Below are 25439 nucleotides of genomic sequence, written 5' to 3'. Positions count from 1 at the left end.
GTTGAGGGCATCTGTGGGAGTGGGACCACTTCTCTCCACACTTAAAGCATAGACCCAGTTTCTTGTGATGGGCTATGAGAGCTGATAGCTTGTCGTCTTTGTCAGGCTTCCCATTCTTCTCTGGGTCATCCTTTCGAGCAGGAAATTTCCCTTTCTCAACAGAATTGGCTCTGGGGGCTGATTTCATGGAATCCCGGTGCTCAAAACGGGGCAATCCCCTCCGCTTGGTGTTCTCTATTTCCTCCTCCTGCAGTATAGCTAGGGTGCTTGCTGTCTGAACATCTTTGGGCTGATGGAGTGCAATCGCAGCACGAATTTCTTCTTTCAAGCCACCCAAGAACCGAACCACGAAATAGGTGTCGTCGTAGGATGAGTTGTAGAGGAGAATCCCATGGGACAACTGCTCGAACCTATCAAGATAATCTGCTACGGACCCAGTCTGACGAAGAGCATCCAACTGGCGCAACTGCAACTGGTACTGATCCCGACAGAATCTTCCCCAATCAAGCTCGCGGCCACGCCTCTCCGCAGTCTGCAACCAGGAAGCTGCTGCACCAGAGAAGTTCAGTGCTGCGAATCTTGTCTTCAGATGATCTCCGACCGAATACACCTCAAAAAACATTTCACAGCGGTCAAGCCAAAGTTGTGGGTTATCACCATCAAACTTGGGAAACTCCAATTTGGGAAGTGGGCAGAGCGAGGGGGGAAATCTTGAGCGAAATCATGTTGGGATGAAGATGCGTTGAACATACCCGTGACCGGGCGTGGCGGCTGGGAACCAAGGATCCCACCGCCGACATCCCGGTGGTTCGTTTCGACGTGGTGCCCGCTGGGCCGCTCCCCGTTCGACGCAGGTGGGTGCGTCGCCGGTGGTGGAGCAAGGTTGAGGTCGAACGGGTCCGTCCACCTTGATGAGGTTGGAGAGGGCGCCGTGGATGGACGCGGACCCGGTGGCGGCGGAGGTGGTCGGGGGGCATCCTTGAGTCGATGGAGCCGCGCCGCGAGGCGCTCCGACTGGGTGAGTAGCCTGTCAGTGGCCTGCTCTGCCGATGTCTTCCACGCCTCCAGGCCGGACAGCTTGTCGAGGGCTTGAGTCATCAGCAGCTCGAAACTGTCGAACTTCTTGGTGAGGTCCTCCATGGCGGTGGTGACGCTTGCTTCGAATTTGGTGGGTTTGCGGGGCGCCAGATCGCCGCGGAATGGATTTTGAGAAAAAATTTGTTTGGAAAAGGAAGGGAAGGCTCTGATTACCAGTTGTCGTGATCACGAATGGCAAATCACGCAGAACCGGTAAATTGCTGGAGAATTAGACGGGGAATCGCTAGCAAGAAGAAGAACAGGGGAACGGGATAGAAGAACAGGACAGGGAGGACAGATAGGTTCAGGTAGTTTGTTATTCCATCGATGCCTTTACCGGCTGGGCGGTAGGGGCTTATCTATAAAAAAAGATGACAAAAAATTGCAGACAGGTCCCTAGGACCGGCCGCCCGGCAGCGGGGCGGCCGGCCCCCCAGGCCACCCGGCTGCGGGGCGGCCGGCCTTATTTTTTGCAATTTTGCCCTTTTCGCGAAATAATTTCACATTTGTGCCCTTTTTGTAACTTTTTGCAGAAATAGACCCTGGGAGTCGGCGCTGTTGTCGGTACCCCAGGACTGGGGTACCCCCTCTTGCTGTGTCTGGGCAAGGGTCTTGTAGTTATCCTTAACTACATCCAAATAGCCGGACCCCTGAGGTCCGGAGTCCTGTTCTCCCAGCAGCGCTCCGGACCGTTCCACAGTTGGGAAAGGTCCGGAGACACCACGTGTCCCGGAAGAGGCAGGAACTCGTGCGCAAGCAGCCGGGGCTCCGGACCTCCCAAGGAGACCGGACCCCCGCAGGGTCCCGGACCCCTCATTGGGTCCCGGACCCCCTGTATAAAAACCGGACCCCTCACTAAGGGAAGAGATCGGCGCCCCGCGTCGGGGTGGTCCGGAGCCGCCACGTGTCTACAAGACATGGCCATTTGGGTTTCCTTGCTAACGTTCACCCACCATTGCATTTATTGCAGTAGGTGAACGTCTGCATTGATATGACAGAAGCTGAGGCGTTTCATTGACCAGGGGACACTATTGATCGCGTATTACCAAGGCAGTGAAGCCGCTGGCGCCGCCCATACCGCATCTGCCAGCCTGCCGTGACAGATGGATACGACGGCTCGGCTTCGCCCATTATGACGCTACATAATAGCCTCAGCAGGCTACGCCGCAAGCTACGCTACTCCAACGGGCGCCTAGCTGACAGGACAAGAAAAGACCCCCCTGAGTCAGAAGAGCAGCAGTGTGCATATCGGAGGAAAGATTCGCGACCACTGTAGCCACAGTCACGTTGGACCCACCTGTCGGGGCACCAACGTTCTATGTATCCGCTCCCCCTTGATCTATAAAAGGGGGGGCGCCGCTAGAAAACCTCAGGCCGGGCAAGAGCCAAGGCCAGCAGAGGATAGGTTCATACACACCACCAAGAACAATACATCTCCCAGTGGACGTAGGGTATTACGCTCCGGCGGCCCGAACCACTCTAAATCGTGTGTTCTTGAGTCCTTGTCTCAGCGTAGATCCAGCCCATCGCCTAGTACTTCCCCGAGTACTCCCTCACTGGGAATAGGCGGGTGCGTTCCGCCACCCGGCTGTGGGTACCCCTAGAACCCCACAACATTTTGGCGCCGTCCGTGGGGAAGAACAGGCGCTGACTGGATCTTCAGGCCTCTGGGCTGTGTTCTTCCTCTGCAACGACGAACCTGAAGATGAAGGAAGGCAGGGCCACACTCACTCCACCTGTCTTGGCACCGGCGCAGCAACGCCCTCGGTGCGGCGGCGCACGACAGCGACGCCTGCTGTGCGTCGCCACTGCGACACCCCGGAGCCGGCGTAGCGGCGCACAGCGGAGGCGCCGCTGGGCACTGCTGCCCCTACGCCGACTCAAGGTTTTCTCTCAAGCAACGGCCACGCTTCCCCTGCGGTGGCATGGTGTCGGCTCAAGGCTTCCTCTCAACATGGAGCCTGGAGCCGACTGCCATCCCGGAGGAAGTTGGCCGTGTCGTCGTGTCCGGCACCGCCTGAGGTTCTTGGTGCTGTTACAGACAGCACCAAGGACAAGCCGGCGAACGACCGCACCCCTTCGCGCTCCACGTCCGGTCCATCTGCTGCGCAAGGGCGTCTGGCTTCCATCGGCAGACGACGACGACGGCTGGGGGCCTCTCCCATTCAAAGCCAAAGAATTTGTCTCATGCCATGTAAGCATGTGACAGCTCTTAAGGCAAGGAGGGGTCCCCCGAGCTCCCGAGGTGATGCTGGATGATGCGGTTCAGGCACGTCCAGGGCGCCTTCACCTCCGAAGAACACGCTGTATAGCATGCAGCCGTAGGTTACTCCTAAGAAAAGACTAAGAGAATTCCTCCTTTGTAATAACGTGGCGCCTACGTGTGTGTCCAGAGCGGTCAAGGTCCGACCTTGTAAACCCGACCTCTGGCCCTATCACACAAACAGGCAAAAAACGGTCCGGAGCGGTGGAGGTCTGACCTCGTAATCCCGACCTCTGATGTATACCGTGACAACCACAATAATAAAGGAGATTTACTTTCTCGGTTTTACCTAGGCTCCACCCTGATTACATTTATTCGCCTTGGTTTAACTATTCTTTCCTCTTGAACGGAGTTTACCTTTGTTGCTAACAATCCAAGTTAAGTTGCTGGCTTGTGGTCAGGAGAAGACACCCCTTCTAGCTGGAAGGCAGTCCGGACCCCTAGGGACCTGCTCTGGAGAAGTGGTATTTGTATCCTGGGGTAGAGAAGCTCCGCGTGGCTTAGCCTGGTAATGTACCCTAAGTTTACGTACTTCACTACCCTGTTACAAGTACTCTAGTATCCAAGACTGCTGTCTTTAGAGGTCCCGGGCTCTCTTCTAGTATAAGGCTTGGTTTCTTTGCACCTTACTATGAGGTCCGGCAACATGCTTCATCGGATTGTCAGCAACGGTCACCCCAAGTCCACTCCGGTGGCCCGCTCCGGCGGAGATCGCTCGCCACGGTCGCTCCAAGTCCACTCCGGTGGCCCGCTCCGGCGGAGACCGCTCGCCACGGTCGCTCCAAATCCACTCCGGTGGCCCGCTCCGGCGGAGACCGCTCGCCACGGTCGCTCCAAGTCCACTCCGGTGGCCCGCTCCGGCGGAGACCGCTCGCCACGGTCGCTCCAAGTCCACTCCGGTGGCCCGCTCCGGCGGAGACCGCTCGCCACGGCCGACAAAAGCCGGGTCCGGGAAGTGGTGCTTACTCCCTGAGCGATCCGAAGTCTGTGTAGCCGCTTAGCTTGGTTCCGTACCCTAAGCCTACACCTTCGTCGCCCAATGGAGAGCACTCTAGTACCTGAACCTGGGAACAGGCATACCGGCCTCAGGGGTCCGGGATGCCCGCTCTCTCCATGAGCACACCAACGCAATCAACTTGCGTAGGAACACATCACGATGGTGGCCCCACCTGCGGGTTCGTACCTCACCCGAGGTGGGCCCGGGGGCCACTGTCGGTACCCCAGGACTGGGGTACCCCCTCTTGCTGTGTCTGGACAAGGGTCTTGTAGTTATCCTTAACTACATCCAAACAGCCGGACCCCTGAGGTCCGGAGTCCTGTTCTCCCAGCAGCGCTCCGGACCGTTCCACAGTTGGGAAAGGTCCGGAGACACCACGTGTCCCGGAAGAGGCAGGAACTCGTGCGCAAGCAGCCGGGGCTCCGGACCTCCCAAGGAGACCGGACCCCCGCAGGGTCCCGGACCCCTCATTGGGTCCCGGACCCCCTGTATAATAACCGGACCCCTCACTAAGGGAAGAGATCGGCGCCCCGCGTCGGGGTGGTCCGGAGCCGCCACGTGTCTACAAGACATGGCCGTTTGGGTTTCCTTGCTAACGTTCACCCACCATTGCATTTATTGCAGTAGGTGAACGTCCGCATTGATATGACAGAAGCTGAGGCGTTTCATTGACCAGGGGACACTATTGATCGCGTATTACCAAGGCAGTGAAGCCGCTGGCGCCGCCCATACCGCATCTGCCAGCCTGCCGTGACAGATGGATACGACGGCTCGGTTTCGCCCATTATGACGCTACATAATAGCCTCAGCAGGCTACGCCGCAAGCTATGCTACTCCAACGGGCGCCTAGCTGACAGGACAAGAAAAGACCCCCCTGAGTCAGAAGAGCAGCAGTGTGCATATCGGAGGAAAGATTCGCGACCACTGTAGCCACAGTCACGTTGGGCCCACCTGTCGGGGCACCAACGTTCTATGTATCCGCTCCCCCTTGATCTATAAAAGGGGGGGCGCCGCTAGAAAACCTCAGGTTGGGCAAGAGCCAAGGCCAGCAGAGGATAGGTTCATACACACCACCAAGAACAATACATCTCCCAGTGGACGTAGGGTATTACGCTCCGGCGGCCCGAACCACTCTAAATCGTGTGTTCTTGAGTCCCTTTCTCAGCGTAGATCCAGCCCCATCGCCTAGTACTTCCCCGAGTACTCCCTCACTGGGAATAGGCGGGTGCGTTCCGCCACCCGGCTGTGGGTACCCCTAGAACCCCACAACAGCTGTAATATGTGGCGCCGAGATAACACGTCTTGGCGCCACAGATCACGACGCCGAGGTGCCACGCACGCACAAGCAATATAGTGAATCTTCGAACTTGGCTTTAATATTTTCGGACATTTTCAGGAGACTAGAATACTGTGAACCACACATCAAATATAATGGTAAGAATTAAAAACTAAAAACTGCATTACACAATGCAAACCAGAGGAATTACATCATAATACAATGTTAATGAAACACACATCAGACATGCAGTGGCATGGCAGAACCCGTTGCAACTACGGTAAACAGAGTTTGAACTAAGCTAACATGCCTTAGGTAATTTAGAAAAACACAACAAACACAACGATGTAGCATGTGACTAGCACTAGGTAGTCCTAGTAGCCGTACCCCCACGTAGCAAACTGCGTTGAGCCTTCTCCGCAGTACCCACCCATTGCAGGTGGTGCAGGCGGTGGTGCCGGAGGGGCAGGGCCCTTCTTCTTGTGACAAGGGCAGTTGCAGTAAGAAATAGTGCATGGTTCATCATGTGAAGCGGCAGCATTGCTGGTATCATCATCTTCGTCGTCTTTGTTACCATCGCTCAATTCCTCGTAATGGTTTACCTTGCATTCCAGATCAAAGATCTTTATCTGGAGGTACTCGATGAACTCCTGAACTGAATCAATTGGTGCAGGTTCGACCCACCTGATAAAACCACAGTTTTCTGGAGCATCTGAAGACTGCAAAATAAATTTCATGTAAGGTATCTCAATGAAGATAAAGAAATAAAACAACCGAGTATTACCCATGCGTGTGGGCATTTGAAGAAACACCGACCGCCATCCATCCCGTCGGTGCACATCTGCACTAAGCAGTCCTCACCATATCTGCATTTTGGCCACGGTTCTCTACGGTTATCATATTGTCGTAGAGAAGTTTCATTGGTAAATTCACTCTTGTGCTGTGGCGGAAACTCAAACACTGGTTCCGTAAAGGAATCAGGTCCAAGAGGCCCCTCCCATATTATGGGGTCTCCCTTTCTTCCCCCTTTTTCTTTCCCAAAACCGTAGTAATTCTTCCCGCTAGACCCACCTCCAGACATTGGGTATATAATGAGCTTTGGTGTTTGAGTGCTGCTGGGAGTTCACAAACTTCGGAGTATTTATAGGCGCACAAAGGTCTTATACCCGGAGTGTGGAGTGTAAATGGACCTGAAAAGCCTACATGACAACACAGTGAAGAGGCTAGCTGACCGAACACTGAAAAGGCTAGATTCAATTCTCGAACTGACTACTCGATGCATCTCTGTGCATGCAGAGCATCTAAGTGCATGCAAACTCAAAGCACTGCATCGCTGCCGCTCGGTCGATCGTGCCTAGATGCCGCCTTCCCCACTACACGCCACAGACCTTCGCTGTACAATAACAGTTTCGTCGTCCTCGCTCGAGAGACTGCTTTGAAGGTGAGCTGGTGTGGTTACCGTGTTGTCACATCTTTTTGAAATGGTGAAAGGTCAATGCTATTGGGCTGTCAACTTTTGTCACGTTTGTCTGGGCAAACAATGCGACATATGCGAAACCCATGATCGCCGTGCTGAGCAGTGGCAACCTGTGATCTCGTACTCGCAGCTAGATACACTATGGTCCCTATTTTGAGCTATACGAGCATGTCACGAAGTTTACTCTATATGCGGTAGTCGTCATCATCGTCGGCGGGATCTCGGCCGCTAACTCCTCCCGCAACTAACTTGTCCTTCATTAAATCACGGAAAAAATTCGCAAGAACTTCCCTTATTTCACGAGCATTATGGAACCCACAAACATAACAAGTTCACATCAATAATATCTATAGAAACAAATGACAAGTAAACTACCACAATCATAAAAAACCATAATCCGAACAGTCGAAACAGTCCATAATGCCGCCGGAGAAACAAGTGCAAACAACTAACCACCCCTACCATTCCGACCTCTCTTACGTTGTGCGTGTACGTGATCTGTAGGGTAGCTAGGACGTTCCGGTGGGCTCACGTCTCTGGCAGGACGGCGTAACTGAGCCAGAGGTGTATGCAAGTTGGGATCATCGTCCTGGGTAGGCGTAGCAAACAACCGTGTAAACTCCTCCAAGGAGGCCGCGGCGTTGTCTTCAGACCACCCTACAGATCACAAAAAAAATTAAGCAACATTCAAAAAGTGAATGCAATTCCGTACAAATTATTGTATGTACCCTGTGTTGGAGGTGGTGGTGGTGGTGGATAGGAAGAAGCTCCTTCATATCCTCCTGGTGACGGCATAGGGTGATACGAAGATGGCCCCGCTCTGGTGAATTGTTGTGATCCTGAGTATAAATAATAACGTATGAGCCTTCGACCATAAAACATAAGCAAATAAAATTATGCACCACATATTTACCTAAAGTCCCTCCAGCATGTGGCATAGAGGTAAACTGGGTTCCATGAAATGGAGCCCCTTGCGAGGCACCTGGCCCTCCATAGGGCTGAGAACCGGGGTACCCGTACCCTGTGTGGAGTCGTATTTGAATAATGCATATAAACATACAGATCGGTAAATATCACACCATACCTTCTGCCTGTCGGTGGTATAAGGGAGGCTGCTGCCATGCGGGACCACAAGGAACCGACGTCGACGCTTGCGATGATCCGTAGGAATCCTCATACTCTGTCCGGGTACCAAAGGCCTGAAGGATACCTCGGGCTCTATCACGTTGAGTGGTCCAGGCCTCGAGTTGTGCCGGCACGCTCATCGTAGACCCGCCATGAATCCTCATTACATTCAGTGAGCAATCTAATTCAAGCAGCGTACATGCCTTGAACTGCAACAAAAAAACTTAGTATACAAATATTAAAAGATAAAAAATGCCCTCAACATTTACTCACCGCCCCAGCTAATGCCCCATCCCTGTGTCGTGCATAGTGATCCTGCGAAGTCGCAACATGCGGCTGTGGATGCATGTCAACATACGTCAAATGGCAACGAGTCTTCGGTTCGTACCAGGTCAGGTACGCCCGAAACGAAGGCTCAGTGTGTGGACCGGTATTCTCAGCCAACTGCTCGTCTGCATCATCCCACGCAGCCACCCATGGTTGTAATCTAGTGACCCACATTGTCGAGAAAGGATGTCCAGCCCTTGATAAACTGCACGTTAAATAGAAATTAGTTTCACGTTATTAGTACATGGGTGCTCATACATTTTTGTTACCTATGATCGTGGCGCTGAACACGATCCAACGCTGAAGACACAGGGAAAGACTGGCGTCGACCGAACTGCCCCATTACTCTATCCGGGCAGTGGGCCTCAACTGCAACGTCGTACACCTAAGCTGCAGTAGTCATCCATAGGCCCTGGTCCTATGTGCACACCGAAGATATCCCAAGCGGTGCACGTGCGGCTATAGCCGAAGGACTGTATGGCTCCCACACAATGTCTTCTGGTGTCAATCGATCAAATTCGGCAACAAACTCAGGATAAGACCGCCGGGTCTGTACATGTGCCTATGTTTTCTGCAAAAATAAAAATTATGTGTCCATAAGAAAGGTATTGAGGGAACAATGTATGACCATAATACGCATAGAATATAAATTTTTATCGGGTCTATACCTGTCGAGAGTACCAAAGAGTCCCCATGGTGGATCTGTCGTCCTCCATGTCACCGTACATATCCGGCGTGTACGGTGACTGGTCAATCATGGGACGACCGATAGCAATCCTCGTGTAAGACCAAAGCTGTAGCAGAATTGGGCACCCCGTTAGGACAGCATTCCTATCATTCTGCCGTGATGCCTTGCAGAGTCAACGATATGTGCATGCAAGAATCGCTGAACCCCAACTATATAAGGGTATGACATCCTCATCTGCATCGGCGATCTCCTGTGCGTAGGGCAGAAGCACCCTATCCACACAGTGCCCGTGTGAGTTGTTGAACATGATGTACCCAAATAACCACAGCAGGTATGCCTCGAGTGATCTTATCACGCTATAGTCATCAGCATGGGTTGCTAACAGATCCGGCTGCAATGAAGTACGAACATTGAGAATAAGAAACACATGAGTTTTTCAAAGCCATAAATACATCAACACATCGTTTTGTACGAAATTGTACCTGAAACTGTAGGAGCCATGACTTGGAAGGGCCTTTCGACTGTGGGTGCTCATTGAAATCTTCAGGATCAATCGTTGTGGCAACACCTGCAAAACATTCCTCAAGATCCTCCAGCCACGTAGAAGGTACCACGCGGGGCCCGACAGTGTCTCCGGTGATAGGAAGACCAAGCAGCATCGGAACGTCCTGCAGGGTCGGTGCCATCTCCCCACAAGGGAGGTGGAACGTGTGTGTCTCAGGTCTCCATCTGTCAACGAGAGCTGAAAATAGAGACCTGTCTAGCTTCACCAAAGCACTCTCAGCAAGACGAGCCACAGTGAGAAGACCTGTCTCGCTCAGCCTGCATCATACAGTGCACAAATGTTAATACATTATATAACGAAATGTATAGCGGATAAAAATAGAAAATAGACGACATATCACCTGGGCACCCATCGTGGGTCTACAGCAACCAACTCTGTAGGTGGACGCGGACGCTGCACGTTTAGTTCTTGGTGCTGAACCTTCGCAAGGAAGGACCGGTGACCCGAGTCTATTGTTGGGTCCAGCAACGCAGGAGTAACCCCGGCCATACCTACCACGTAAGATCAAAATAATACAATACAATCACACACATCTAAATATTTCTAATATTTCCATATATTTCCTAAATAATTTCTAAGATTTTCTAACCATTAATAATAATTTCTAATATTTTCTAAATTTTCTAATATTATCTTGCAATTTTTAAGATTAATTAATTAGATTGCTAATGTTCTATATCAACGCTAATCACTACAAGTAACTACACCTAAATGTACCACTAATCAGTCTTAATAATAATTAAACAGATTGCTAATCTACTGTTTCAACAAAATAGTTTCTATAATTTTCTACAATTTTCTAACATTTTCTAACATTCTCTACAATTTTCTATAATTTTCTAACATTTTCTACAATTTTCTAATATTATCTTGCATTTTTTTAATTTTCTAATACTTCTCTAATAATTTTCTAGTATTTTCTAATACTAAATCTAACACTAAATGTACTATATCAACGCTAATCTATATAACAAAAATTTTAGTTACCTAAAGTCGCCGGCTTGAAAATTCGACAGGGATTCGCCGCTTTGTCTCTCCCTCACCCCTCCTCTCCGTCCCTCCCTCTCTTTTCTTTTTTCTGGATTTTTAATAAGGCAAATGAGGGGGTGAGGGGCAGCCAACACCTTATATTGGGGTGGGGGCGGCCGCCCCGCAGCCGGGCCCTAGGGACCTGTCTGCAATTTTTTATCTTCTTTTTTTACGGATAAGCCCTGCCGCCCGGCTGCCGGGCGGCCAGGTCCCGGCCACCCGGCAGTGGGGCGGCTGAGGTATATTTCTATAAATTTCCAAATCGAAAATATATTTTTGTAAAAAACGGAAATATAAAATATAAAATTAAAAAACCGCGTGGCCTTTACAGCACAGGTCCACCGAAGGTACAACAGGCCACGCCCAGATATCAATACAACGGACCAGGCCCAAATACATGCGGCCCACTCAGAAGTTGAATACGTCTCGCGCCTTTCATGCTCCCTGTACTGTGACACCTCTTTAAGAATGAGTGTAACTTTTCGTGACGAATCTAATAATAGTAATTAATTAATGATTGACTACAATGATGCTATAATAACCCTCCTCTAATCACGCGGTCAAAGGTCTCATTATATTCTTCAGGGTTCCTAACGCAGGGGTTCTAAAGTTGGTTTTGCAAACTGACTTTATTTAATACCTCTAATTAGCGGTCAAAGTGCGTTCTACGATCTTTTAAGGAAAAAACCAAACACGGCCATACTATAGTGGTAGCATCCATAGCAACTTGGGCTTTGTTTAGATGCACTCTGTAAAATTTTTGAAAGGAAATATTTTCATATTTGAAGTATTAAATATAGACTAATCACAAAACTAATTACAGAACTCATATGTAAATTACGGGAAAAAATTATTAAGACTAATTAATTCGTTATTAGCACATGTTTACTATAGCAATTACTGTAGCAAATTAGTGTCTAATCATAGCCTAATTAGACTCATTAGATTTGTCTCGTAATTTACAAACAAACTATATAATTAGTTATTTCGTCTAGATTTAATACTCCATGCATGTGCCGCATACATTCGACGTGATAGTTTTGGAATTTTGAATTTTCCTTGGGTTAAACATTTCTGCATCATACTCTGGTGATGAAACTGACAGGGACTAGGCGATCTTATGTGTGTACGATGAAAGCAGCATCAACTAGAAGCGATGTTAGACTATCCGCACCCCACACCTCCACCACTCCCCCACCCGTTTAGAGCTGTTATTTGGAGTGGAAAACGCTGCAGCCCACACCTCTACGATGAACTCCATGGTGGGGAGAGAGAATGGACACCTCCACGCTTGGAGTGAGAGAAAGACACCTCCACTGCCCTGGCGTGGGCCCTGCGAATGGTGCCATGCCGCACGCGCACCTGGACGGAGAGGTGGGGTGGTTGATACAAATGTATAGAATATTGAGTAGTGGGGTATGGAGTAGAAATGTAGAGTTGATGGAGTGCGGGAGAAGTTGGTATGGAGGGAAAAATCTCGATGACTAGGCAAGAATATTTCTTTTAGAGTTGAAATTTAGAGGGGATGGGGTGGAGATAGCCTTAGTAGTGCCGTAAGACTATCCGCACCCCACACCTCCACCACTCCCCCACCCGTTTAGAGCTGTTATTTGGAGTGGAAAACGCTGCAGCCCACACCTCTACGATGAACTCCATGGTGGGGAGAGAGAATGGACACCTCCACGCTTGGAGTGAGAGAAAGACACCTCCACTGCCCTGGCGTGGGCCCTGCGAATGGTGCCATGCCGCACGCGCACCTGGACGGAGAGGTGGGGTGGTTGATACAAATGTATAGAATATTGAGTAGTGGGGTATGGAGTAGAAATGTAGAGTTGATGGAGTGCGGGAGAAGTTGGTATGGAGGGAAAAATCTCGATGACTAGGCAAGAATATTTCTTTTAGAGTTGAAATTTAGAGGGGATGGGGTGGAGATAGCCTAAGCTCACAGAGGCGGTCGTTGGATCATGCCAACATCCATTGGTGTAAATACAAGTTTTTTTTTTTGCGAAAGGGGATATCGTATTAATAGAGAATAGCACAGTACATCCCCCATTTGTTACAGAAAACACCCTAGAACAAATAAAAATTATAGAAAGGTCCTCGTCCAGAGGGTCGTGGTCACCGTCCTCGCTCCCGCTGCATAACAGCCAGGCAAGATCCACCTTCCGTCTTGCTGAGCAATGCCAAGACCTTGGAAATGCCGCAGGAGCCATCGCCCGGCCAACCACCAAAGCGAATCGTAAACGCAGAACGAACATCAGCCGTCGGCACAGCAGAAGAGGGAGGGGAAAGGGGTTCCGCTGCCACCGGCCCAAAAGCCGGCGACCGGAAACAAGAGCCGCCATTGCTGAGCAAGTCAGCAATCCGGGAAAGCAGCCCCACATCGGGGAAGACAAGATCTCTCGCCCTTTCGCACAAGAGCAAAAGAACAATCCTCACGACGCCGCAATCCACGAAGCTTGAAATGCCCAAGACAGCAGAGCACCTCGCACCGCTACTGAGCACCAAGCGAACGGAGAGGATAAGGAGGAACAAAAGCTTCACGCCGCCGTCCATTCCGCCGGCGGGGAAGAGCCCAGACTTATTCCCTAACCTCATGCACTCGCCAGCCATAGAAGCGGGGAAGCCACCATCGATGAGCGAGGAAGGCACACCGTCCTCACCGCATCTCTGGCGTCGCTCACCGGAGACGAAACTGCAGAGGAGACCGGATCCACGCCGAGCCGCCGACATGGATAACCTACCACTAACCTACCTAGATCTAGCCTAGGAAGCGGGACCTGTACACCGGCCGCCCAATCCCACAGGTCCACCCCACCTCAGCAACGGCGAGGTCACCAGAGGCGAGGAGGACCGGCGGATTCAGGCGCCAGATCGAAGATCGCCCTCGATTCGCCCCTGTGGAACTGTAGCAAGGGGAAAGTCGAGTCGAGAGAGGTCTTGTGCTGGTGAGCAAACATTTCTTCTCATGCGGATTAGCCAATCAAATTGGATGACGCTGGCAGTTCGTACCGCTTTCTTCTTATAATGAAATAATTAGGCATTGTTTAGTTCGCAATTTTTTTTAGATTTTGGTACTATAGCACTTTTGTTGTTATTTGACAATTAATGTCAATTATAGACTAATTAGGCTTAAAAGATTTGTGTCGTCGTTTACAGTTAAACTGTTAATGAATTATTTTTTCCAACTACATTTAATGCTCTATGTATATGTCTGAAGATTTGATGTGATGGGTGCTGTAGAATTTTTTTTTAAACTAAACATGGCCAGTCACGTTCGAAAAAGAAGGCCGCGGTTTCGACCGTCTCCCACACGCACGCGAAAGCCCGGCCGGGCCGGCCGTCCCCGACACGTTCGCGTATGAGACCGCGTCACCGACCGACGGCCGGCCTTTTTTCCCCGGCGCGGCGCCTGATTCGGATAAGCACGCAGGGAAATAACGAGGCTTTCAAAGGTTTGGATCTCGAAGACAAGAGGCTTTGATTTAGCAAGGGGTCGCTGTCAGCGCGTGGATGGAAACAAAAAGGCTTCGCATCATTCGGTGCCACCGAACGGGTGGTGGCATTGCGAAGCAGTTAGGCCAACAACTTCCACACTTGGAGCGCAAAATTTTATTGCATTTCTCCTCTGCGGTTGGGCACTCCCGCGGAACCGCGTGTGCGCGACGCCGAGAGCAGCGGCGGCACGGCCGCACGGAGCCATCCTTGAGGTTGAAGTCGAGGGGGCCGCGTCTCCGCTCTGTCGGCCCCACGACGCGACCTCGCGGGGCGGGGCGGCGGCAAAGGCGTCGCGCATCTGATCGTTCCCGTTCCCGGGCCGACGCGGGTGGCTCGGACCTCGGTCTCGGCCGCCGACTGTCCGCGACGGCCGGCCAGGGTTACACGGCTCCGGCGCCGGCGGCTCCATTTGGCATGGTAGCTCGTGCCGCTCTTCAGCTTCGTAGGACAGACAGATCCATCACCTGCTTTGGATTTTCTATGTCCTTTTCTTTCTTTCTTTTTTGGAAAAGTCTGCACGATGTACTAACAGATCGACCACTACATCCACTAAGAGCAAGTATTATGGTGCCACATAGGCGGGCGGTATACAAGTACACGTCAGAAAAGTCCTCATTGACAGAAAGAGAAAAGAAGGAAGTGAGCGGAGCGGGCGCTCTACTACTCGCTCGGCTGAATTGTCGCTCCCGAGGACAAAACGCCCGCTCCCAGCCCGACGCAGGCGTAGGAGCCGCCGCCTCCGATCACGTGCGCCTCCCCGCTTTCCTGCTCCCTCCCGCGCCAAATCAACCCTTCCCTCCCGCCAAATCGTTCCTCCTGCACCTGAAATCGATCTCTCCCGCGCCAAATCGTTCCTCCTAATCCCCCCAAAATCGATCCAGGCACCACCAAATCGCCCCAAAATTTCCAATCCCCAAACCCTAGACTCCATCCCCAACCTGTGCGATGAGCGGCCAGTCCAAGAGGACGCGTGCGCCGCCGCCTTCGGAGGTTCCATCGCCGGCGACTCCCCTCGTCATGCCACCAGGGACACCAGGAACACCGCAATCCATGGCACCCGCATCGGCAACAAGTTGGCTTGCTGGTGTACAGCAACCAGGCAAGGCGGGTCAAGTTCCATGGTGGGCACCAACGAGCCTTGGTGCACCTGCAGGTTCTACCCCAACTACTGAGAATGCTTAGGAACCCGATCTGCAAGTATAATATGAGCTGGCTGAATTGCAGGCGTTGTATGACATGGCAGAGGCTCCCAGCCGGCAGCCGACTGGGTTATAATCCTTGCTCTAATCCCCATCCATTACAACTACCGATTTACATTACTCTCACCCCAATTCCCTCCACTCAGATTCCGCGTCAACAATCTCACCCCAATTCATGCCAAATCGGCTTCACAAATCAGAATAACAACCTGAGAAAGTACACCGCTCCAACACTTCTCTATTCCCGAAATGGCAAATATGAGCACAGAGCCACCGCAGCTCGTTTAGTATCGCATCAAACAGAGCACGACAGGTACTCCCCGCCGCCGCCGGACTCGCGCCGGGGCTGAGCATACGCATTACGCAAACGGGATGACGAGAAGGGAGGCGACAGCGAAGGCTGCGACGGCCAGGAACGCAGTCTCCCGCGTCAGCTTGCCCGAGCGCCGGGTGTCCGGTGCGGCGGCGTTACGCGCCCCGCGGGAGGAGGGGGCGAGAAGCGCCGCGGCGACGGCGACGGGCACGCCGGCGAGGAGGATCCAGCGCGCGTCGATGGCGCCGGGCGCGAAGAGAGGGACAACGAGGGCGAGGCAGGCGGCGACGAGGAGCGCGCCGACCAAGGACAACGTCTGGGACGCGGCGCGGTCGCCAGCAGGGGAGGCGCCGCCGGCGGTAGTACCCGCACGGCGGCCACAGTGGACCAGAGGCATGGTGCAGGGGATGACGACATGGGACGCGACGTCGACGGCCACGAACGCAGCGTTCCCCCGCGTCAGCTTGACCGAGCGCCGCGTGTCCGCGGCCGGCGCGCCGGAGGCGTCACGCGCCCCGCGCGGGGAGCGGGCGAGAAGCACGGCGGCAACGGCGACGGGCACGGCAGCGAGGAAGCTCCAGCGCGCGTCGATGGCGCCGGGCGCGAAGAGGGGGACAACGAGGGCGAGGCATGCGGCGACGAGGAGCGCGCCGACCAAGGACAGCGTCTGGGACGTGGCGCGGTCGCCAGCAGGGGAGGCGCCGGCGGCGGCACCCGCACGGCGGCCGAAGCGGAGCGGAGGCATGGTGTAGGGGAAGAAGCCGCCGAGACCGAGGCCGGCGGCGGTGCCGGCGCCGATGGTGAGGACGGTAACGGCCACGATGGGGTTCTTGGCGGCGAAGCCGAACGCGAGGCGGAGCGCGCCGAGGCCGCCGGACCCGGCGAGGAGGCACGCGGTGACGAGGAGGGCGGCGCCGACGGACACCGTCGCGGTCACGCGGGCGAAGAGGTCCGTGGCCGGCGCACCGCCGCCCGCGCGCGCCTTGCGGACGAAGCGCACCAGCAGGGTGGTTCCGAGGACATGGGCGGTGAGCGCGGCCATGGCCAGGACGCAGGTGAGGATGTCGTGGAGGGGGCTCCGCCCCGCGGTCTCGAGCAGGAGGCGGAGCGCGTCGGGCCCGCCCAGCGCCCCCGCGCCAAGGGCCAGGACAGTGGTCCTCGGAGCAAAACCCGCCATGGAGATCAGGATCACCCAACCCGATCGAGTAGCAACCGTCTCCACGCTGGGGCGGCTGCTGCTGCTGTGATGGACGGCATCAGAATTTCACACGAGCTTTATAGAGTCCAAAAAGCAAGGTCGCACTCGCACACCAGACTACCAGAGTACTCCACATGGCGGCGTTCTGTTGGACCCACCGCGGTGTGTCCACGCGCCCCGGCCCCCGGCTAAAAAATCGCGCACAAGCGTGCTTTTAATCAATCGAATGGATTTCTAGTCGAGGTAGTTGTACACTAAATTGTTGGTTGAATCCATCATCTTCTTATCAAAAGTAGGAACAGTTGTCTGTTTAGCTTGTAAGGATACAAGATATACACGATGAAAACAAATCTGTTCTGGATTTCTGATCAAGTCAAGGTATACACTAGTTTTTTTTTTTTGCGACTAAGGTATACACTAGTTGTTGGTGAGATAATGTACTTCAAACCCAGTTGGGGCCATGCATAATGCTACATGCTGGGCTAGAAGGGTTTCAATCAAATAGAATGCATTTGTTCCAAAAAAAAGAGTTGCAATTATTTTTTTAACCAAATTCATCAAAATAAAGATAGACTTGATGACATAGTACAAAGCAAAAGAGAACTATTATTAAATGAGAAATTTTACGATGATTGAAAAAATAGGAGCCGTCCATCTGATAAAATTATACGGTGGTGAAAGTAGAAAGTACCCCGAAGTACTTAAGATAAAGTACCTGGTACTTCCAAAATGTGGGACCAAGTACCAAAAAGTGACCGAATACTAATTAATTTAATTTTTATAAATACTTTTCATAGATCAACGGCTAGAAAAGTTCAAGATAAAATTACCTCAAAGTATCCATTAGTACTTTACAATCATTATAAAAGAGCTCTTATTAAAAATAGACAGAGACAGAGTACTTAAATAATACTACAAGTACCCATTCTTAAGCGACATGCGAAAGCGCAGGGGTAAACAAACCACTGTTCCTATCGAACTAATCTAGAGAGCATGCTGAAACACAAGTTGCAAGTGCAATTCCAAATAAACTGATGATCATGTCGCTATCAATTGAGGGGACCATGAGTGTCAGCATGCAGCGTCACCCCTGACGTACGCGCTCCGCCATCGTTAGAAGTTTTCCCGTGGAGTCAAGTCTGAGGTTTTTACAAACTGCATGCGACCGCAGGGACGGAGGAGGGATTCTTTAATCGTGTTTCGATTCATTGATGCTAATATTGCTAGTAGGGACTACCTATTGATATAGGTGCTTGATTTGATTTACCACGTGGTCCTCTCTGCGCTGTGATATGGCGCCATGCATCCAGGGGCAGGGGAGGCTCGAGCCCTCCTACCCCCAGAAATTTCATGGAAAGAAGAGGAGAGGAGGAGGGAGAAGAAAAAAAGAAAGAAGGGAGAGAAGAAGAAAGTGTAGCTGGAGGTAGCAGAAAAGAGATAAAGATCCTTAAAATACAAATTCTTAATCCGCCACTGCATCTGCATGCATCCTCCTCTAGCATTTCGTCCACATCTGGGGCCGTCGTTAGCCATGCTTTAATGAATCTTTCATCTGATCTGGCGAAAATTTCGTCAGCAATTGGATTTCGCTCAGATTTGCTCATGGATTGTGTTGTACAATATGATAATGATTCGTCAATCTAGTCAACCTAGACGCTCGCTTCATGTACCACGTCTTGAATTTTTTCTCTCCTTTATTATGACTAGGGCACGTGTTTGAAGTTGAATTGCATCAAATCGAACTACTACTAAAGGGTGTACCCAGTGCCGTAGGCTTCCCGCACTGTGCGGGGTCCGGGAAGGGTTGTCTTTAAGCCCCAAGCCTTACCCACACAAATGTGCAGAGGCTGGGGCTCGAACTACTACTAAAAAGTCTTATTTGTTGCGAGATGGAATAACCAATAGGAGTTTGAGTGAGGCTATATTTATTTGCTTGAAGGAAAGCAAAACTAAACAAAATACTCCACTGAAAGAAGCGTACGATTAAAAAAGGCAGTGCTAATTTAGGAAAAAAAATATAATGTGTGTTTCATTATTACATGTGGGCATGATAATATAGGAAATTAAAAATACTTCTCGACATCCATGTTTCTTATGGAGTAGACATCAGCTCTTATATCTTTTGGGTAGCGGTGCTCCGACGAGCGATCCTACGCGGAACAATGGAAGGACGAAAGGGGAAACAGGTACGGCGTGCTCCTTACCCCCGCTCGTAACTCCGGGGTGGCGCAGAAGTCGAAGATCGGCAGCGCAGGGGTGGATTCACAGCGGAGCAGGGCGGCTCGACGGTGATCCGGCACGAAAAATTCCCATGCGCACAGGGCCGAGGTTGGGGAAGGCGGGCTCGTTGAGGATCCTGACCCCAAGGCGAAGCTTCTGCAACGACTCGCGGTGGCGGAGGCGCGGCGGAGCGGCCGGACCACGGCGGCGCAGCATCTCTGCGGCTCCGACTCCGACGGTTTGCTGTGTACCTAGGTTTGTGGCGGCGGCTGTGGTGGAGAAAGGGTTTAGGAGGTGCGGCTGCGGGGCTATTTGTAGGGCGGCTGCGGGTCTTGGCGTGCGTGCCCCGGGCACAGGTGTGGCGGAGATCACGGACTCGGCTCGGGCGCGTTCACGTGCGGTGCGCGGGGAAGATGGAGCTAGCAAGAGGGCCCCAGACGGCAGGTGGGCTGGCTTCCGGTGGAAGACTTGCGCCTGTAGGACATGTGGCAGCACCGGACCATGGGGTCAGCGGCCGCGCCCACAGGGGCACGTGGCGGCTCCGGACCCCTACCCTAGTGAGGAGCGGGGTCCGGGCCCCCTGTGGGACACGTGGCGGCGCAAGTCTTCCGGCAGGTGGGCTGGCTTCCGGCAGAAGACTCGCGCCTGTGAGACACGTGGCGGCGTCGAACCATGGGGTCAACGGTCGCGCCCACAGGGTCACGTGGCAGCTCCGGACCCCTACCGAGTGGGGAGCGGGGTCCGAGCCCCCTGTGGGACATGTGGCGGCGCCGAATCATGGGGTCAGCGGCCGCGCCCACAGGGGTACATGGCGGCTCCGGACCCTACCCGAGTGGGGAGCGGGGTTCGGGCCCCCTGTGGACACATGGCGGCGGCTAGACCATGGGGTCAGCGGCCGTGCCCACAAGGGTACGTGGCGGCTCCGGACCCCTACCCGAGTGGGGAGCGGGGTTCGGGCCCCTGTGGACACATGGCGGCGCTAGACCATGGGGTCAGCGGCCGCGCCCACAGGGGTACGTGGCGGCTCCGGACCCCTACCCGAGTGGGAAGCGGGGTCCGGACCCCCTGTGGGACACGTGGTGCGCCGGACCATGGGGTCAGCGGCCGCACCCACAGGGGTATGTGGCGGCTCCGGACCCCTACCCGAGTGGGGAGCGGGGTCCGGGCCCCCTGTGGGACACGTGGTGGTGCAAGTCTTCCGGCAGGTGGGCTGGCTTCCGGCGGAAGACTTGCGCCTGTGGGACACGTGGCGCGCCGGACCATAGGTTCAGCGGCCGCACCCACAGGGTGCGTGGCGGCTCCGGCCCCACAGGAGATGAAGCCCACAGGAGATGAAGGGATTGGTCAGAACAGAATGAAGAACAAGAGTAAACGCATATCAGTTTGCTTAGCACTCGCCTGAACTTGTCGAGCTGCATCCAATCATGTTCGTGTAGCTTGTAGGTCTTCATCCACATTTTGTCGAGCAGGTTGTAGGCCTTTTGTACGTCCCTGTTGCCGGGTTAGGTTCACTCCACCCCCAACGCTGCCCCAACGCATCGTGGTCAGCTGAGCAGGATGTTGATCGGAGGCACCGGCGGCGTGGCGGGGTGGTGGGGTGGCGGTGCCGCGACGGGGAGTCGGCGTCGCGGGGTGCGGCGGCGTCGGGAAGCAGCAGGGCGTGGACTTGCAAGCTGCCCCGGTTTGTGGCGGCGCCGGGTGCGGAGCCGAGCGACGCGCGTGCCGTTTGAAAGCGTAGGAGGCGCTCGACCAGGTGGGCATCGGTATGCACAGCCGCGGCGGCGTCGGGGGGAGGTGGCGTCGCGGGGTGCGGCAGGGAGCGGCGGAGGAGGCGGCGGGTGCGGAGCCACGGCGCCAGCAGAAGGCTTCGCAGGCGGCGGCCGGCTTCGCAGCGCACGGCGGAAGCCTTCACAGCGGCGCACAAATTAGGGAACGAAGACGATGGCGATCTGCTGCCATTAATATGGTAATGTTTTCCAACGTACGGAAAGATCGCACAAATCAGGGAAAGGCAGCTAACGCAACGCATGATACGTCTGATGAGCAGAAAAAAAAGGAAGTCAGCAGCGGGTACGCGTGCGCTGCGCGGTGAATTTTTTTTTTTGACGTTTTGGGCGGAAACATTTTAGAAACATCGAAATCACGAGTCTCCACACTTCCTCTCAAACCTCTCGGCCTAGCAGATGGGATCTCTATGAGGAATAATGTGGGTCTAACTTTGGTGAGAATTGATTTCAATTCTTTCAACCTTTATAGTATAGACTTATTATGATATATAGGCGCCACGAACCAATGCATCAATTTTTATAAAAAAAATATTCTGAAGCATCATTGTATCCAGCATCATCCATCAGTTTAGTTGATGCCATCATTTGCACAGGTCCAGGTGGCGCATATGTGGCTTTGAAGCTGCGATGACTTGGGAATCAGGCACGCACGGGGAGGTGGTCATGGTGCCGCCGTCGGCCGTCGGCCGTCGCCCGTCGGCCGTCGGCCCGCCGGCAGCTCGCTTTCCTAGTTTCCTGATCCGCTTTAACGCGGGAGCCGAGCCCGCCCAACGAAACGACCCCCCCCCCCCCCCAGAGTGAGTGACGACGCTGACCCGCTTGGATTTTTATAGCAGGGAAAGCGGCGGCGATAGCCATCTCCATTCTGGGCTGAGATTCTGGAAGCAGGTCGGTTGCTTGCGACCATCATTCGCCCGCGTGGCCCGATAGATGCTCCCGTCCTCGTCGTGCACTTTGGTCTTTGGTGTTTGGTGTAGCTCCGTCCGTCCATGGTGTCGTGTCCTTGGCGCTCCTTCGGTTTCGCGGCGGCCACGAGTGCTCAAATTCCGACAGCCAGTTCTTGTCGAAACCTGGAGAGAGGGGAACAGTTTTGCTGCCGTTACTCAACCTGGTAGTGGTGCAGGAAACTAGCCCAAAACTGAACCAAACAGCTTCGATGATATACGTTTCACACTCCAAACCAATCCCAGACCACCAACTTCCGGAACCAATCTAAACTGGGCCGCGACCATCATTTCAGCTAAACCACCTTTCAAACCACGGTTTCACCTCATGCAACAGCTTCCGGCGGGTGTTTGACATGCTCATTCAACAGCTTTCGGCGGTGGGGAAGCGGCGGCCCTGGCAGCGCACCGAATCGAATTGGTAAAAAGGAAAAACCCGAACCAAACCAGCCCACTAGACGTGTCGACCCACTAGACACCAAACCAATTGAGCCCAAATAGTAAAACCAGCCCACTAAAACCAGGCTCAGCCCAGACCACTGCCAGATTGAGCTGTTACCGTGTGCACTTATATATGGCCAAATAGGCTGGGTCGAATGCACGACACGAAAAAACACGACCCTAACCCAGCCCAGCCCACGACTAATAGTGTCAGGGTCGACCGACCAGACCCGATAGCCCGTGTCGTGTCTCTGTCGGGACTCCGACCCATAGTGCTGACCCGGATCCGACATGATTAACGGGCCTGACCCGATCCGACCTGACTAACAGGCCAACACTATTCAGCCCGTTTAGGGAAACCCAGCCCATTCTTCCTGCCTTCCAATCTTCCCCTCTCTCCCTTATCTCTACTCTCGCTCCCCAGCTCTCCTCTTTCCCCCGCAGCCACTTCCCCTACCTCCGCCTGCTGAGGTTGGAAGCCAGCCGGTGGCGCGGCCAGGATCGGCGTGCGCCGACCGCAGGCGGCACGCGAGGCGAGGGCAGGCAGCAGGCGGCGCGTGGGCGCGGGGGGGGGGGGGGGGGGGGGCGGCAGCAGGCCGCGGTGGAGGACGGCGGCCGTGATGCGCGACCGAGGACGCTCCTCCTCCAGCGCCAGTGCGCGCTCCTCCTCCCGTGCTTCTCGTCACCGCCGCCATGCTTCAGGCTTGGGTCGGCACGAGCACACCGGGCGGATCATGCCTATCGTGCCGGCACGCCACGACGCCGCGTCTATAGTGTCATGTCTGGGTCGATGAGCAGGAATGCAGGGTTAGAGTCAGGTCGTGCTGTGTTGGCCCATTTGGCCATCTATAGTTGCACTACGTGCATGCCAACGGAAGAGCCGTTCTCCTAATTGGCATCAAACATCCGATGGGATACAGACTAAAAATTAGTCCCTCGATCCAAACACTCACTAAGCATAAAGCTAATTATAAAACTAACTGCATAAGCCTAGGGCTTATGACGAGATGAATCTATTAACCCTAATTAATCTATAATTAGTATATATTTACTGTAGTATCACATAGGCTAATTATTGACTAATTATCCTTAACTAGTCTATCAACCCGTGCTCCCGCACGGACTAGCTAGAGATATGTAATAATTATCTATCTCACGCTTTCTTTAGCCAATTAAATATTCTAATCCAGTAATGTAAATATACATATTTATCATTATGTAATTGTAATAAATGTAATAGATTTAGTTACTAATTATTTTTCTCACCTTGCATCACAACTCCATATATGTTTGATATTTATTTAATTGAATATTTTGTTTGAGCTATGTGAAAAGCATGAAACTTGTTATTCTTATCTCTTCTCTTATATATGAATATATAGTGACACACACATTATGGTTAGTATTTTTATATAAATAATAATATAAGTAATTTATTATATTATTAATAATAATAGAAATAGTAATTTAGAATTTTATATTGATACCTTTAAGATTTTATTATAATAATATAATTTTGATTCAGATTTGGAGTTTATTTTAACTTTTTATTATGATATCATTAGATAATATATATATACATATATATATATATATATATATATATATATGAAATTTTAGGGGATTATTTGATATTATTTTATAATAGCATAAGAGGGTAATTTACATAAAGATTATGGGGTTATTTTAGATTATTTTTTTATAATAGCAGAGGTGAGTAATTTAGATACATGTTTATGGGGTTAATTTAATCTATTTTTATAATAGTAAATGTGGATAATTTATTAGAAAAAAGATAACAGATCTAATGGCTATTATGATTAGAGTTGCTAAATTGATGGCCGGATGTTTCTGATTTTTGTGAGAATTTGTATAATTTCTCTATTTTTTTAGACTATCCACCTAGGATCCTATGTGGCTTCATCTGGAGGCTTCAAAAGAAGCCTCCAATTAGTAATAGTAAGATAAGATAGATTTATGTAAAGTCTAGGGGTTATGAAATTTGTTTTTATCATTAATCTATGTTTAGTATTTGAAATTACCATCTGAACATCCGTGATAGGATTTAAAATAAACCCTAGTAACCAAGCACCCTCTAAATATGTGCATAGCTGCATATATACTTTATAAGGCCGAGTTTAGTTCTTTACGTGTAAAAATTTTGCGTTGGAATCTTACTAATTTGAATTACTAAATGAAGTCTATTTATAAAACTTTTTGCATAGATGAGTTGTAAATTGCGAGACGAATCTAATGATACTAATTAATCCATAATTAGCCGATGGTACTGTAGCATCACTGTTGCAAATCATAGATTAAGTAGGCTCATTAGATTCGTCTCGCGATTTACAGTCCATCCATGCAAAAAAATTTATAAATAGACTTCATTTAGTACTCCATACATGTGTTTTCCAACATTCGATGTGACTTTTTTTTTGTGTTTACGGGTAAAGATCTAAACAGGGCCTAAGTTGCAAAGAAAATCTTCTCTGTCACGTCCTACTTGGTACACCGTACACATATCCTTACGCGGCCGAGTGCAGAGTCCGGGGGCGCTTGCATTTTTCCATGGCATATTGGCATCCCAGAACTCCACAAGATTCAGGAAAGCAACAACCAGGGGATCATGCGAGGATCGATGCTCAAGCTGGAAGCTGAAGGAGGGCGAGCTTCGCCCAAAACTAAGAACCTTATCACGCCCTGGGCCGCACCGGCCCAGGCCGAACGGAATTCTCCGGCCACAGCTTCCGCGAAACTCCCCGGCGCACCTTCCGTTCAACGATTCTGATGGTCTCCTTCGGCATGCTGGTTCCGGGAAATTACCTCGGGACGAGAAATTCCGCCTCCAGACATCGCATGTCCCCACGAAAACCTTCCAGAAATCCCCGGCTCCGAGCCTTAATCGCCAAGCAAGAAACTTCGCCGAGGCCTCAGCGGCTGCCCGCCTCCTCGTTTTTCTCCGGTTCCAGCCTATAGATCAATAGCTGTCGCCGCACCACCAACTTGCCATTGCCA

At 52.0% G+C, this 25439-nt stretch overlaps 1 protein-coding gene and 1 long non-coding RNA gene across 2 annotated transcripts; both read right to left on the bottom strand.

Moving 5' to 3' along the window:
- Window positions 1-7919: 7919 nt before the first annotated feature.
- LOC120702935 lies at window positions 7920-8417 on the bottom strand. The gene is made up of 3 exons (XR_005686589.1): window positions 8175-8417; window positions 8004-8111; window positions 7920-7929 (listed from the first exon to the last, which is right to left on the bottom strand). It is a non-coding gene; the product is annotated as an uncharacterized LOC120702935 (long non-coding RNA).
- Window positions 8418-15505: 7088 nt separating this feature from the next.
- Window positions 15506-17101, bottom strand: LOC120702930. Its single transcript, XM_039986922.1, has one exon. It carries the CDS (start codon window positions 17009-17011, stop codon window positions 15881-15883), a length of 1131 nt encoding a protein of 376 aa, XP_039842856.1. The 5' UTR covers window positions 17012-17101; the 3' UTR covers window positions 15506-15880.
- Between the last annotated feature and the right edge of the window lie 8338 nt (window positions 17102-25439).

Source organism: Panicum virgatum, chromosome 4K (genome assembly GCF_016808335.1).
Source record: "Panicum virgatum strain AP13 chromosome 4K, P.virgatum_v5, whole genome shotgun sequence".
Classification (NCBI taxonomy): Eukaryota; Viridiplantae; Streptophyta; class Magnoliopsida; order Poales; family Poaceae; genus Panicum; species Panicum virgatum.
The sequence above is the reverse complement of the archived record's forward strand: the minus strand, read 5'-3'. Positions and strand labels throughout refer to the sequence as shown.